The sequence below is a fragment of the Nyctibius grandis genome, chromosome 13, assembly GCF_013368605.1.
Source record: "Nyctibius grandis isolate bNycGra1 chromosome 13, bNycGra1.pri, whole genome shotgun sequence".
Taxonomy (NCBI): Eukaryota; Metazoa; Chordata; class Aves; order Nyctibiiformes; family Nyctibiidae; genus Nyctibius; species Nyctibius grandis.
Genome location: NC_090670.1, coordinates 16,518,648 through 16,534,944, shown reverse-complemented (window position 1 = coordinate 16,534,944; position 16,297 = coordinate 16,518,648). Strand labels below are relative to the sequence as shown.

The window sequence follows — 16,297 nt, the reverse complement described above, 5'->3', positions numbered from 1 at the left end:
AAGAAAAAACACCATGATCCCACAAAGGTGTTCTCTGTTATAAAAACCATTAGTACAAGTTACATAGCATGCTTCTCCACTCCTTTATCTACCAGAAGCTCATACTACCACACCCTAAAATAAAGAAAAAAAGAAAAAATGTATACATCCTCACATTAAAATAAGTTTATTGTAATAATAGATTACTAACTACAAATTACAATTTATTGATTATAAATTATTAATGTCATGAGTTCTCTTTGTTTTCTCTCTAGTAAATTATGACAGATGCCTACAACTTCTTTTTCTTAAATTAATTATAAGTATGGCAGTCAAAGTGTTTAAAAAAAATGAAGAATTTACTTATTTCATCTCTGACATAAATAAAGGATGCCTTATCAGTAACTTCAATAACAAAGTGCAACTCCAGCGTAAATTCTGGTGAAAGAGTACAAAATATACCCTTCTTACAAGACTGTAGAAGGCTTCCAGAAAAAGTATGTTTTATTACAACTTTTTTTTTTTTTTCAGTTAAAGAAGTCATCAAAATGTTTCAGCACTTACTAACTCCGTTCTAAATGGTCTGGCCCTTCAAAAACCATCTTTCATTAGGCAGTTCATGCAGCAAACCACCTAATCACCCTCTTTAAGCAATGCTGTCTAGTGGATACAAGAAACCTTAATCCTTCCTCCAAGATTTTTCAAGAAGTGAAATTAGAAAGATGACATTTGCCAGAGCTTTGCCCTTCATGATTGCTATACATAAAACCAGAACAGGCCCTCTTATTCCCTGAGAAAGTTTGAAATTTAACTTAATCTTTTCATGTCTTTATTTAACACATTTAAAAGACTGATGAAGAGCAAAATATGACCGCAACATACTGAGCAATAAGAATACTATGATACCGTGCAAATTCTTATATCTCGCTGACTTGTCACTGATACTTCAGAGTTTGCAAACAAATTCAAACCCACTACTTCAGAGTAGTAAGTCTGACTATACTGTGTTTTATAATTGGTATCCTGCCCCTCCTTAGCATTGTTACTGTGACAGCTTAATAGGTATTGCATTTATTTACTACAATTACTTTAAAATTCTGACAAATTAAACATAATATTGACATTTAAATAATAAAAACATAACAATTTAGAGAAATACTAGGTTTAAAAGTCAAGCATTCCACTACTGAAACTATGAATTCTGAAGAACTCATTAGACATGCAGATTTAGGCAGGTATCAGTATTAAAAAAAAAAAAATAAAAAAAAAATCTTAGCCTTAATTAATTCCATCACAGCTCCCGCTTGATGACACTGCAGGTACGTACAAATGTTTATTTACTAATACAAGTGGAACAAGGCATACCTTTGTGGAACTGCTTTCAGTAACTTTTGCTAGCTGCCAAAGGATTACATAATGAGTACACTGCAGTGCATGAATAACAATCTGAAATCAAAAGGAAAAAATGCATTAGATGACAAAGTCCAATAAAAGGCAGCAACAAAAGCTATTTATTATTGTACCTAAAGAACACATTTTAACTACAGACCTGTTCTGGCATGTCTCCATTTTCAATGCCAGTTTTCAATAACTTGTAGTTGCAGCCAAACAAGTCCCATCTTGATAGGTCATGAGCACTGGAAGCATTAGAAATGAAGCAAAGATGTAATTTAACTAACACTATTTCTGCAATCTGATGTTAACAACTACTAAAAGCTTAACTGGTCTAAAAAAAAAAAAAAAAAAAACACAAACCCAAAAACCCCCAAGCAACCAACCATCCTCCCGCCAAAAAGCCCAACAAAACCACAAAAAAAAAACAAAGCAAAAAACCCCAAATATTTCTTCATATATTCAAAATGTGTCATGTTCTGCACAACTCTTAATCATTCACGCTAAACAAACTCCAAGTTGCATTAAAAACTTGAGATAGTAAATTACAATCAAACAAAAACATCCCACACACACCACAAACCCTGACAGATGTTTGCAGAACCCTACTTACTTGTGAAAAGCAGTGATTCTCTTCAGTGTTGACAAGACTTGATATGCATCATCTTCATCAGGTTCCTCCCCCTATTTAATAATCACAGAGTAAGATATCCCAAGCAACATATACTAAGCAAGCTAGGGAACTTAAGGTTAAAAAAAAAAACAAAACAAAAAAACAAACAAACAAAAAAACAAAAAAACAAACAAAAAAAAAACACACAAAAAAACCCCCACAACCCCCACAATCACCGAATCCCAAAACAGCCCCCAACCTCAACCAACAACAGCCAAGGAGAGAAAGTGCGTGTGCGAAAGAGAAAGAACTGCATCTAAATTATTTCTCAATGACACATTTGTTTTTAGAAGAGTTAAAGAGTTTGAGAGAGAGTAGCAGTTCATTTTTAGAAATAGAAGCATAAGGAGAAATGGGGGAGAGGGGCTGGGAAGAGGGAGAAGGGAAAAAAACAAACACACATCTAGTATAGTAGAATAACAATGTATTATGTAGGTGCTTCAATTTTCTCTGAAGAATCCAGCAGAGGCCACTGTCAGACAATAGATATTGGTCTAGATTGGCCACAGGTCAGTACCTCAATCTTACTTTAATCACAAGAAAAAAAGTCTTTGAGAAAGGGAAGGGAAGTGTTTTGTTCTAATTTTCCCACAAGTTCTGACAAACTTGCATTTGGAGGAAGAAAAGGAGCAAAAAGGAGAGGGTCCAAAAAGTATCTATTTAAGTATATAGGATAAACTATCTAAGGTCACAGAAACTCCTCCTCAGTCTACCAGAGATACTGCAAGTCCATTGCGCTTTACTGTTCTGTAGTTGCACAACTTTATCAAAGCACTATGGATTTCAACACTTCTACCAGCGAATTTGCCACTTCCCGACTGTCTGACATTTCATTTCCTTCCTTTACCTCTCATTCTTTCTTTTTCTCACCAAGGGGGAAATAAATGGATTACTAGGCACATTTCTTACATAGTCCACATACATCTAGGGTTTCTAGACTGGAGTCCTAGTTCAGGCCAATGAGCAAGAGGAACAGGAACAAAGCTCGATAAAATAAGTCTGCAGCTGAGAAGTGTGGAGAATGAAGTCGTCAAAAAGGCACTTCCCATTCTCCTTACCACAGATGAGGAGGAGGAGAAACAAGTTTCGTCTGCATGTCAGAGATCCCACATAGTAAAGTTAAATACTGTATCAGAAAATTCTCGCTCTTCAGACTAGCATAGTGTGGGAACAAAATGATTTTCAAGCTACTAACTGCATCTGCTTGCATTCATGAAAGGAGGGGGAGTATTTTCTAGAGATTTTGATATTTATCAACAGAAACATGCAATCACAGGCAAGACTAGCAACACTAGTACATTTGAGGAGAATCCTAGTGGAATTACAACGCTACATCTCTCAAAAACATGAGCTTCAAAACCTAAAGGTGAAAAGTTTACATAATTTCATAGTTTATCTGATGCTTATCTCAAATGCCCAAAAGACACTTGGCAAAAGATTAAAATTAAACACTCACGGTCCTAATATAAAAGAACAGTCTGAGTTCACATAATCACAGCAATTATACTGTTGTATTATCGGGCTTGACTTGACAGTTTTGAAAGTCAGAGGCAAGTTCCCATCCCTAACTCACTGACTTGCATAGGAAGGCAGAAAAACATACAGGAAATATTTACAGGGGCAGAAAAAGTTGACCTTGCAAATTAAAATACCTCTTGCAGGAAGTCTTCAAGAAGTCGATTAAACTTGTCTGCCAATTCATCTATTAACTGACTTCTTGCAATGTCAACCCTGTTAAAGATTGTGAATTCTTCATTACAGAGAGCGTGGTATGTTTTTGAACAGGCTTCCAAAACATCTATATCTGTGTGCTTCTCCACAATATCCCGGATTTGTCGTAGTAAGGCATCCAAATGCTACAAGAAAGATGAAGCATGGAAAAAAATATGTATTCATAGATATATACACACACACATACATATTTTTAATGCACCTTAAGGAATTTTAAAAGATAAATTAGATTTATTACTTTTGTAACTACGATACAGAACAAAAACTACTTCTGGAAAGCTGGTGAAGCTTCTGAGTAAATTAAAAATCTATTTAGCAAAAAATTAAGTAGGAGCTTGTCAAAGGCTAAAGATGCAATGCATTTTAAAAAGTCATTAAAAATTTCCAATTGTTGGTAGGGTTTTATCTAACACTTGAATTTGCAATGACAACTGAACAACATAGCAGCATTTATCTCCCACTCACACAAACATACATACATGGTCTTAAAAGCTGTATAATTGAAGATTTAGTTTCGTAACACTCAAGTGTCAGCACTGAAACCAGCTTCAGTTGTTTATATGCCTCCCCTCAACCTGAGCTGCTCACTGCTGCGCTATCACTGCTAGGCCATGCTGTCAACTAAACGTTACTTTTTTGACTCTAATGATTTCCAGCTACTTGCTTCACAATACAGCAAAATAGTGCATCTGAGAAGGAGAAAACAGAGCTTACACCAACTTTATCACCATAGCAGATAAACTGAGAGCAGTAACTGCATAATTTGTGATCTGGTAGTTTTCCCCTTTTTCATGCAACAAAGATGGTGGTTTATTAGTTTCAGTGATCAGAAAAAGAAAACTTACCAAGCTATTTCTACAAGCTTTATCTCTCAGGCAGCATTACCTCAAACGTGACCATAACCCAACAATAAATGCTTTCACATAAAGTCCACCTAATTGGCAAGATTCTCTGTTAAAACTAGCCAGACAGGCCTTAGAAAACTAAAACTTTCAGTATCTCTAAGAACAGCAACCAGTCACAGCTCTGAAGTGCAAGTCTCATTCTCAATAAGGGTTACAATAAATAAAGTCTCACTTACACAAAAAACTGCACCTACAATGGTGACCGAAATTCCAGTGACCGAGTCTAAATTCTGAGTTTTCTCCTTTTGTGTTAAGTGTTATTGACTGTTATCTTACCTTTTCTAATCGCCCTGTTGTATAAATTTCCAAATCAAAGTACTGTGGCAACTGCAATAAGTTGGTGACTTTCTCTGCATCTACAGAATACTGTAAATTGACAAGGAAAAAAGTTTACATTAATAAGTCTTGTACAACACAATTCGTTATATATCAAATATCAATAAAGACTATAAGAAAAAATGAAGACGTGCAAGACACAGTTAATTACAGAAACTATACTTGTTAACATTTCAACAACAGTCCATCAGCAAGCAACTGAATTAAACCCACCTTTGCTAGCAACTGAGGAAGTGCCACTGCAAAAAGTTCAGTAATTTTTGTCCTGTCATCCAACTGGGTTTTCTTTTCCTTTGCTGTCAGCACCTGAAATATTAGTATTGTGAGGATTTTACAACTAAAAGTTCTGGTGCAAAGTTTCATTATCATTAATGAAATGACAATTACGTACACAGGCCTTTTAATATTACTGTAAAATATCAAAGTAAAAAAAAAAAAGGCCAATTAAAAAAAAAAAAATTCAGCACTCAAAACATGCAATTCAAAGTTACATCTAACACTATTATCTTGAAAACAGAAGTGACAATCTAGAACAAAAAGGTTTACCTTCCCTGCAGCAATGAAAGAAGAGCAAACCTTTCAGCTTCCTTACAACTTTTAATGGTATTTACTCAAATCATATGTCAATCTGACCTTCATACAAGTTTTCACTCTGTAACTAAATGGGTTTCTTACCAAAAGCTGCATCAGCAGTTCCCTTCCCTGCCTAATGCCCCAGTAAAAGAAGGCTGCCTAAACTCCATGTAAGAGAAAAGCCAATTGGTGGACTGTCCTCCTTCCACAGAGACTGTGAAGGATATTCCCTTCCCTTGTTCCCTTCCCCCTCAGGCTGGGGGAAGAGTGGTTAGAAAGTGGCCCAGCAGAAAGAGACTTGGGGTGCTGATCGACAGCCGGCTAAACATGAGCCAGCAGTGTGCCCAGGTGGCCAAGAAGGCCAATGGCATCCTGGCCTCTATTAGGAATAGTGTAGCCAGCCGGTCTAGGGAAGTGATCGTCCCTCTGTACTCGGCACTGGTGAGGCCGCACCTTGAATCCTGTGTCCAGTGCTGGGCCCCGCACTTCAAGAAAGATGTTGAGGTGCTGGAGCGAGTCCAGAGGAGAGCGACCAAGCTGGTGAAGGGTCTGACCTACGAGGAACGGCTGAGGGAGCTGGGGTTGTTTAGCCTGGAGAAGAGGAGGCTCAGAGGTGACCTTATTGCAGTCTACAACTACCTGAAGGGAGGTTGTAGCGGAGTGGGAGTCGGCCTCTTCTCCCAGGCAACTAGCAATAGGACAAGAGGACACAGCCTCAAGCTTCACCAGGGGAGGTTCAGGTTGGACATTAGGAAGCATTTCTTCTCAGAAAGGGTCATTAGACATTGGAACGGGGCTGCCCAGGGAGGTGGTGGAGTCACCATCTCTGGAGGGGTTTAAGAAAAGACTGGACACGGCACTTAGTGCCATGGTCTAGTTGACATGGTGGTGTCAGGGCAACGGTTGGACTCGATGATCCCAGAGGGCTCTTCCAACCTGATTGATTCTGTGATTTTGCTCTTTCAAATTGGAAATAGTTCTAGCTTTCCCAAACATTGATTTTTATTCTCCTTTCCAACCAATACTTCTTTAAAAAATCAATTTTCTATTACTTTTAATAGTAAAAACGAATGCAGTAGTCCGAACAGTATCGAGCATGTGCCAAAGTCCAGAAAAAGTGAACTAGCCAGGGTAGGCAGATACTGGAGGCTGTGGAGATCAAAGCTGAATTTCTGAATTCAGTCCCCTCAGCAGCAACAGCCTACAACCTTTTCCTTCTTCCCATACTGTCCCCACATAGCCATTACCACATCCCTATACAAGTAGCTTTTTGGTTCCTACCCTTTTCCCTGTTCCTCTTCCCACAGGAGGATGACATTCAGCTGCTTGCCGAATTGTACAAAGCATTATTTCAATCAGTGCGCTTTCCTGTCTATCCGTTAAAGCTGAAATTTAAAAAACAGATGTTAATACACAGCTTGATTTTTCATTTGCCACAAGTGTTAGTATCTAAGGATCAAAATATGTTTGTGTTTTTTTTTTTTTTTAAAAGAAAAAAAGAAAGGCATTTAGGCCAATAGCTCATTTCTGGGGTGGGGGTGGCACAGGGGATAGAGAAGATAATTACCTTATAAAACAACACAAGAAAATATTTAAAATTGAGGGAATATCACTGAATGAGTCACAGGACAGGATGAAACAAATGCCAAATTTTACAATCATTTTAGTTCCTTTTCATTTTTCAGAGGTCCATTTACTAGGACCTATGAATTACAGAATTATGCCAGGGGGTTTGTTTGGTTTTACTGTCATTAAAGAAATAATGGTATTTTTCCATATAAATGAACCAGTTTCACAAGTAATTTGGTTTCTCTAATGCCAGAAGTGCAGCCTGAACCTGTGGAACAACAGGGCAACTAGACATTGCATGCTTATTCCCCCTCTCCCCACCATTGTTCTTCTGTGTCTCACTTCCATATCAGAAGTGATGTCTTTCTACTCTTGCTCACATTTCATAACTAGTATTAGTGATTTATTATAGTCATGTAAAAACAGAGAATACATGGGGACTCATAAATATCTTATTTCCTTATAAATCAAGACTAGCAGAAACTGCATAGCAATGTAAAGATCTACAAAAATCTCTTACGTTCTTCTCCATTGAGAGGCTCCTCCAACAGAAGACTGTTCATACATTCCCAGTCCTTCAAGAGGTCTGTTGCACAGTCCCACATGCTGTCCACAAGATAAGCAGCATGTTCATGTAACTAAAATAAGAACAGATTAAGTGTTTTTCTTTATCAACAATAAAGTTCATTACACAACTTGCTGAAATACAGGATATTTTTTTCTCACTTGGCTCCTGTCTGTGTCAAAAAGAACAGTGAAAATTTTGCAAGCTCTCTGATTCAACAGAAGCCTCTCTTCCCCAGTTAACTTAAAAAGATGAATCCAGACCAACTGCTACAAAGAGCAGTGCTACAAGATCTGTCAGAACTTGAGGGGGATAAGGGGGTGGAGGTGGTGGTTGTGTGGGGGTTTTTGTTTGTTGGGGTTTTTTTTTTTTCCCCCTTCTCCCTTATAAATCTCCTAAATCGCAATTTCTTTCCACCTATATATTAGCATGAAGAATGCTGGAAGAATATTTGTCAGAGTAAAGCTCACAGCCTGTCTCAACACTGTGTACTGGACAGATCCTTCAAATAAAGACAACCACACAAAACAGTCTTTCGACCCTCAGGTTGCTCCAATAATAGGAAACCAGGAGAGATTCATGGTTATTAACCAATGAGTAAGGAAAAGAAAAACAAAAACAAATTAAATTTAAAAAAGTAATTAAAACAAACAAACAAAAATAACTAAACAAAACATACACCACAAAAACCAAGGACATCCCTGAAACTCAACTTACTTCACTTTCCAAAAAGAAAAACACTAATGTTTTCACAAGATTAGCATTCGGACTTTGTCTTCCCCTCCTTTTAATTATTCCATCATCTTCAGGATCTCTGCGGCTGAAAAGCCTAAAAGAAAAATTATTTCAGGATAAGATTCCTTTTCACTGCCTTTGCCACAGTCAATTCATATCAAGATACTGTTTTTCACAGACACACACTCAATACCTTGCTGCTTGGCTCCACATTTTATTTTGAAAGGAAGAAATTTGGGACAAGTATCATTTGAACAATTTCATATATGCTGAGTTGGTATTTCACTGACTGTTTCCAGTGGAATGTATAATTACAACAAAATATTTCACAAACATCAGTGATAATTGCAGGTGCTTGAGGTCCCACGCTCCTCTTCAGCAAAGTACATTTTCTGAACCTCCCCACAAGAGACTTTAAAGTAGCAAAGAAATACTGGGAAAACGTCTGAAAAGTATTAGATGGAAACTCTGTTTTGTTTCCCTACACATCTGATAGGTGTGTTGAATTTTTTTTTTTTTTTTAAGAGAAAGATAGTTTCTAAAATGGTCACATGAGACAACTTTGGGGGGGGAGGGGAACTGCAAATGGGAAAATACTCGTTATGATGCAAGCACAAGTTTTAGGTACCAAACTACATGAGCATTTTAAGATGTTGCACAGAATACAGCAAGGATGGGAAAGGAGAAAACGAGGAACGTTTTTATTATATTCCCTGTAGGAACAAGTCTTTAAAGCAGAGTCTTCAAAATTATTCTCTATTTCCCATTCAGAAAAACTACAACAGTTCAAAAACTACAGTAGTGTTACATTTTCTGTAAGGCCACTTCATTATTTAGTTTTTCCTTTTCTTAATTAGAACCAATGAGAATCATAGTATTAATGCACACACTAAAATCTACAGGAACAAGAAGGTAGCTACAATTCCTCTATCTTACTTTTTATAAAGAAATTCCCCTGCGGCAACTGCTACTGGCCGATGAGCTGAATAAACCAGATGGTAGACATTTTCACAGTCTTCTGCAGTCAGAACTTCTTCACTACTCCTAGGGGTGGGGATGGGAAGAAGGAAAGAAAAAAAAAAATGCTGAGTCAACAGAGTATGAACTCTAACGAGGGAGATGGAAATGAAGGAGAATCTAAACCTTTTCCTTCAATTTATCACCCTAAAATCCAAAACAAGACAGCTTAGTTCCAAAGTCTTCCTAAACCAAAATTACTGATAAAGCATGAGCGTTCGGTAGAAGGTTATGCTCAGAAGTTCAACTATTGTGTAATGTTCAATACATCCTATATTTCTTCAGTTCAAATATTCCACAATAGCGTCAAATTAGAGAGGCTGAATTCTAAGTTTCTAGCCTTTACACTTACTTAACTGTGGTAGATAAATAACAGCACTGTTCTAGCCAGATTACTTTCAAAATTGCAATTTCTTCGAGTGTAAGATGCGTAGACATTTCTCTAGGCTTTGGATTATCTGAATTCTGTCAAGCTGCTGTCCTCACCCACATGTATGAGAAGTACTTTTAAGTTTTAATATTTGTTGTAGGTCAGATAAGGAGATATACATGTACTTACTGTAAAACAAGAGTGAGTAATTTTATTGCTTGGACTGCAACATCATATTCTTTGTCCAGAGTCATAGACACAATTCTATCCTAAGAACACAAAAGAAAGTATTTTCAAAAGGAAAGAAGTGTAATACAACTTTAAAAAAAAAAAAAAAAATCACATGTACTTAAAAATATGAAGTTACACTAACCTTGAACCGACTGGTGAAGAGTTCCAATTTGGAATTAAGCTCTTTATTATAGTAAAGCCCTTGCAAAGCAGTTAGGCATTTGAGTCTTACTTCCCCTTGCTAAAATAAAATTAAGAACTAGATTAAAAGTCAAGTATAGGATACAGATGTGTTCTTCAAATCATGTAAGACAAGTCTCTTTTGAAGTCTGAATTAATTCAAAGACAAAGATTGCGTTGTCAAGGTATACTATCAATAATCATGTTAAAGACATAAAGAGTGTGTCCTTGTTTGTAACAATCCAATGAGGGGGGGGGGGAAATAACCAAACAAAAAAAAAACCAAATGTCTTACTGCAGTTAGTGTCTCTGTAAGACAAAATACACTTATTTCATTCTTTAAAGATGTACTCTAAATGCTCAAGGTATTTCTAAGTAGAATTCTATGTGTTTCCTTTCACTTAAATCAAAACTGGCAAGATCTATATCATTAATAACCATCTCTTGTTAGATGAGAATTACCAAGTAGATACAGAGAGAAATACTCCCCCTGAACTACAAGATTTACTTTAGCAGAGAACACATTTTAAGGTACAGATACAGAAATACTTTTCAGAAGCCTAGGACAACTTGACTGCATGCAGTTGCTTATCACCCCACTGCCAAAGGTTATTGGTTTTTGATACCGAACCCAGGAACAGCACAGCATGAGTGAGCATCCCTCATTTGTTACACTTCCAATTCAATAGCTTGAAGACTCCAATGCATGAACTGAGACAATGTGCTGAACTCAACAATGAATCAAGAAGTATTTGTAAACTCTTATCTGTTGACCACTCCAAGCAGAGAATTAATCTCTAGCTGGTAGCTGGTAAGTAACAGCTTGAGGAACTCATCAGCACAAAAGGGGACTTTTCCCATGCTTCTTACAGCTGGCTGAGAATGCTAAGAAGTTTCTTAACTTGGCAAAACAGAGAAACTGTTCGGCAGTATGACTGGAATATTCCATGTGAAATGCATTAATTTTAAACAGTTACCTATTACAAAGTAGAAGTCTGTATCAGCAATAAACAAACAGAAAAAAGCCACTTCCTTACAAACAACAGTTCTTTAAAAATCTATATAAACTCTCTAAAACCATTCAAAAGACGCAAGTCTATTTTATATCTATGTTGAAAAGCCAGTGCTTCTGAGTGATAAGAAAAGCAGTGACTGATTAAAATAGTTAAGAGATCAGAACCTAGTCTTACAAGATCAACAACCGAAAATGTGGAGCTATACTTCATGATTCTGTTCCTTTCCCTCAGTGCAGCTTACCTTATCATGCATAGTCCACCCTACATATTTTAAGTAGCTGTCATTGAGAAAGGCGTCACTGTACATCTTCATCCATATTCCAATCTCTTCAATACAGATAGCTCTTATTTCAGCAATTGCATCTCTGTGGAGAGAAGTGGGGCAACAGGATCAAACAGATGAATGATTAGAAATAACTTGTCACCAGCTTCCGAAATGTATTAATGAAGCTACAAATTACTTACTAAGAGAAACTTACCGGTATCTATGCACAAAAACACCTTTAAATATTGCATTCATCATGTTTTCTATTTCATCCTGATTTTCCTGAAGCTGAAAGAATGAACAGAGTACATAAACAGTGAGCAGCACTTTCACAGTCAGATCAGATGGTGCTGATGCTAGGCAAACTAAATTAAGTTAACATTTGCAAGTGTGGCCATTAAATCCCTTCCTGAAAGACTCACAAATCTGTTTCACAGTACAATATGCTATTATTTAAGGAGTTGTATCTACCACAGCATATAAATTTTAATAATTCTGACCACTGGAAAACTGTTCTTCAACTCCAACAAGGACATCTTGGGTTTCTGCAAGCTCCTTCTGAAGTTATTTGTAAGAAAACTTGATTTAATTCTCTAGCAACTTTTTAAGCCCAATGTTCAGTCCAATTTTTAATACACTTACTATGTTTTTATGGACATGTATTATTAGCACAATACCCAAATCATGTGAACTGCATTACAAGTTTTTTCTGTATGCTAAAGAATTTGTAATCTAAAAAGAAAAGACACAGATGAAGAATTTTGCAAATGGCTATATGAGCAGTGTATACTCTGTTTTGAATATCTTTCCTCTTCATCTATTACTTAATTAGAGAGAAAAAAAAAGCAGAAATTTGAGGAAGGTATTGCAGAAAAAAAAATAATTTAAGAATATGGAGCTGAAAAATAATGGAGGAGACAAATCCAGTCTCTGAGTAACAACACCAGAGCAAGACACGCAAATGAGCTGAAAGGTGATACATGCAGTGTTTTAAAACACAGAAAATTGTATTTGCTTTGAAGGTGCAAGAAAGTCAGTTAAAAGATTTGAAAATAACTACTGTCAGCAGACAAGCATATTCTTTGTGTAGCCTGAACTATAAAGGTAGGACAAATTGAGACAATGTTAACGAGAACAGTCAAGGACTGAGGAAGTTGACATTTTGGTGGATCTGATTGAAAAACAAAACCCACAAAAACCAGCCCGCACCACCACCCTCCCTGCAAACCACCCTAAAAACCCCACAAAGAAACCACCAGAGATGTTACCCAGATGGGCGGGTGCACACGCAGGGGAATGGATACAAAAGGTAAAGGACCTCTCCTACAGAAGTTTAGAAAAACAGCAAGAACGAACAATTTCCATAGCACCACAGGATTTAGGAACTTATGGAAGAAAGGAAAAACTATAAGGAAATACAGCAAGAAGAAAAAGACTAAGCAGCAGGAAAAAAAGGACTAACAACGCAAAATATTTAACATGTTCTGGGCCTAAATCTAACATTTGCCCACAGTAGCCTCTGAAGTAGGAAGAGTGAAAAAAAATTCAAAAGATTCAAACAAAAGACACGCAAAAAAAATCAATGAATAAAGCAAATGTTAGCACTGGATAAGTCTGAGTTATAAATGAACCAAAACCTGAAATCAAACAAACAATTGAACGTTAACTTCGAAGCTTACTTCCATTTACTATAAGAAAAACAGAAATTCAAAACCGAAACTGGAAAAGGTGGTAAGAAATCCTAAAAGCTGCTGTATATAAGAGCAATTGAGATTGGGAGAAGTCTTGATTCTCAAATCATTGCCTTTTCTGTGTATCTGTGTCTTACTTATAATAGGACTGGTCCTGGACACACATCTAGCGCAACTACAATTAACGGGTGTTTAAGGGATCAGTCTCAAACTGCAAGATATTTGTGAGATGAACAGAAGACAAAGTGGTTGGTTCATCTGAATTGTCAAGAAAGTAAAAATGTTAAAAGGTAACAGCACAAAAGTTGAAGAGCAAAGGTCACATGATTCCTTTGAACGTAAGAAGGTTATTTCTAATGTCTAAAACAAACAAAAAAAACCCCCACCAACACAAAACACCAGTTCCCCAAAAAATAACTTAAACCTGAACGAATTAGGGCTTTCAACAAGACAGCATTGTCAGCAATGAATCAGCAAGTCCCTTTTATACAAAAAGAAAGAAAACAGAAGTAGATTGCATTTTCAATTTTGATAGTGTTTTCTGTAGAAGAAAAAACCTTATATAAAACCTTTAAACACACTTTCTGCTGAGATCAGTATTGACATATAAAACCAGTATTTTGCCCCAAGATCATGGCGTTCTTCTCTAGAAGCCAAAAACTGTCAATGTATGGTAGTTTCTGTTATATATTTGAGCTCCGTTTAGGAAACTACTCAAGAAATACAACAAAAAAATAACTATTACTGACTGCAGTCTCTCTTGCTAACTTTACTAAGACAGCACTATCTGAAAGTTTTTTAAGAGTCTACATTTATCTCTTTTTACAGAAAACCAGATGGTAAGAAGCACCTTTCAAAGTAATTAATTTTTTCAAACACTAAACATGAACAACTTAAAGATGAAACAGGGGGACTAATAACTACCTTAAAAAAAAAAAAAATAATTACAGAACAAGATTAATCATTACTTGTCATTTATCACCACTCATCCTGTGCACACCAGCTACAGACAGTTGCACTAACCTCCTTTCTTTTCTGTAGTAAGAGTTCCAGCCTATCATTAGCTCGTTTCCCAATTATTTTATTTCGTTCTGCTTCATACTGCCGTTGTGTATTGTCCATGTTAATACTAAGATTTAATGCCACATTCACTAAAGCAGTCATCAGCTTCATGGCTACAAAAAAGTGAAAAAAGTTAGGATTATTTAAAAGGTTACCTGGTCTAAGAAAAATGATAAACAAAAATCTCGACACCTCCTCCTGTCAACCCCTTCTGTATTTATGAAAATATATTCACTATAAATTTCTTGAAATGTAAACTTTAATGGTGTCTTACTAAGCATCATTACTTATCAACACAATAGGTAAAACACTGACATTTTGTTCTTTTCTTTCTGTCAATTTTTTAATACTATAAGCATTATTGTTGAATTGAGATACAGGATATGCTTCCCCCCAAAAATGAAGGTGGAATGCAAGTTTACAAACACAGCCCAGGAAATATTAGATGGATTCCATCATTAGAATCAGTTAGTAGACAGGTATTACCAAATCATTCAACCTCAGACATACAAGTTTCTTTCTTCACAAGGAAATGTCTTAGACAACCAACTCCACCGTATCGCACAGATAAATATCATTCACTGACCTGCCAGTGTGCTAGTGTGCCGAAATGCTCTGACTTGTGAGTCTGACAGCCCCGTAAGCAGTGAAATGACAGTATCCATCATATATTCATCATATATGATGCTATATTGACATTGTCGGACGAGTACTCCAATGAACTCACAAAAACTGGATTTGAACTTCTTCCACTGGGGACCAGCCATAGTTAGCGGATAATCTCCACTATCCTATTAAAATACAAAAAGGGAAACAGGAAACTCTTTCAAATGTCTTAAAAGTTATTTTATTAAAAAAAAGATTAAAAAGAGATGGGTACAACTTTAAAGCCAAAATCTCCGTTGCCATAAAAATGATACATCAGAAGAACGCAATTCCACAAACACGCATCTATGTTGCAGCTTGGGCTTGTTACATGTAGTCATCATTCTACAAGTCCTACTATAAAAACCGCACATAACCAGATATACTGAAATAACTACTAATTTCTTCTTTCTGTCCTACTCCTTAAAAAAAAAAAACAACAACAACAAAAAAAAAACCACAAACCAAAAACGAACACAAACATTCATACTCCTTACAAATCTGCTTCAGGTTATGCTAGAACAAAAGAACCATCACATCAACAGTTAGTTGACATGTTTAGGAACACTCAGTTCAGGACCATAACAAGGTTTACAGGGAGGTGCTTACATATCAGACTGAAAATTCCTGAAGTCATAAAATGACTTAATTTAACACCTTGAATATAACAAATGTGTGTTCCTCTCCTGATCTGGGAACCTTTACAAATAATGGTAAAATGACAGAGAAAAAAAAACCTGACATTCGTTTGTATCAGTGCTTCTGTGATCAGCTTCTTTAAGAGGCTAAGCAACATTACAGGTTGAAAATGAAGAAAGTATCCACGAAAAGGGATTAGAAATCTCACAGTTGTTCGTTAGAATTCTGTTACAAGAAAGAGTGAGCATAACATAGTGATAAAAAAACCTGAACAAACAGTCCCAGCTGAAGCTTTATAAATTTCATACAATATTGCCTTACAGTAATGAAATCTATTTATGCATTGAGATAGTTCTAAGGAATACTAAAATCCTTTTAAACAAAAACTTAGTACATTTCCCCATCTGTTAAAGTTACTGATGATTCTTGGATTTTAATTGGGGGAGGGGGGAATTAGACAAATTTTGGGAGAAGGTTTTAAAGCTACCTTTATGTTCTTTGGAACATAGAGTGAAAGGAATTCCACTAAAAAATAAACTCACAGAAAAAAAACACCAACACCCAAAAAAACAACACATCTCATTTACCCCAACACTCAGTAGAACAGAAAGTTAAGTGACAATTTAAAGGGAAAAACAAATTATAATCCCCATGAAAGACAAAGCATTAGTCTTCAACTGGCGAATAATCAAATTCAAATCCCCATGATTTGTTGATTAATGA

The 16,297-nt window shown here is 36.2% G+C and overlaps 1 protein-coding gene across 3 annotated transcripts in view; it reads right to left on the bottom strand.

Annotated features, from left to right (window-relative positions):
* Positions 1 to 16,297, bottom strand: part of STAG2 (STAG2 cohesin complex component) — a 78,068-nt gene that overhangs the window by 17,557 nt on the left and 44,214 nt on the right. For all 3 annotated transcript variants that reach the window (XM_068412151.1, XM_068412149.1, XM_068412152.1), the window contains exons 7-22: positions 14,877 to 15,081; positions 14,252 to 14,403; positions 11,752 to 11,825; positions 11,514 to 11,637; positions 10,219 to 10,317; positions 10,035 to 10,114; positions 9,395 to 9,502; positions 8,441 to 8,552; positions 7,679 to 7,796; positions 6,871 to 6,974; positions 5,230 to 5,322; positions 4,957 to 5,046; positions 3,697 to 3,900; positions 1,985 to 2,055; positions 1,529 to 1,616; positions 1,345 to 1,425 (exon numbers count right to left, since the gene is read on the bottom strand). In XM_068412151.1, the coding sequence (XP_068268252.1) occupies positions 1,345 to 1,425; positions 1,529 to 1,616; positions 1,985 to 2,055; positions 3,697 to 3,900; positions 4,957 to 5,046; positions 5,230 to 5,322; positions 6,871 to 6,974; positions 7,679 to 7,796; positions 8,441 to 8,552; positions 9,395 to 9,502; positions 10,035 to 10,114; positions 10,219 to 10,317; positions 11,514 to 11,637; positions 11,752 to 11,825; positions 14,252 to 14,403; positions 14,877 to 15,081 (1,803 nt within the window). The remainder of the gene's footprint in view (positions 1 to 1,344; positions 1,426 to 1,528; positions 1,617 to 1,984; positions 2,056 to 3,696; positions 3,901 to 4,956; positions 5,047 to 5,229; positions 5,323 to 6,870; positions 6,975 to 7,678; positions 7,797 to 8,440; positions 8,553 to 9,394; positions 9,503 to 10,034; positions 10,115 to 10,218; positions 10,318 to 11,513; positions 11,638 to 11,751; positions 11,826 to 14,251; positions 14,404 to 14,876; positions 15,082 to 16,297) is intronic.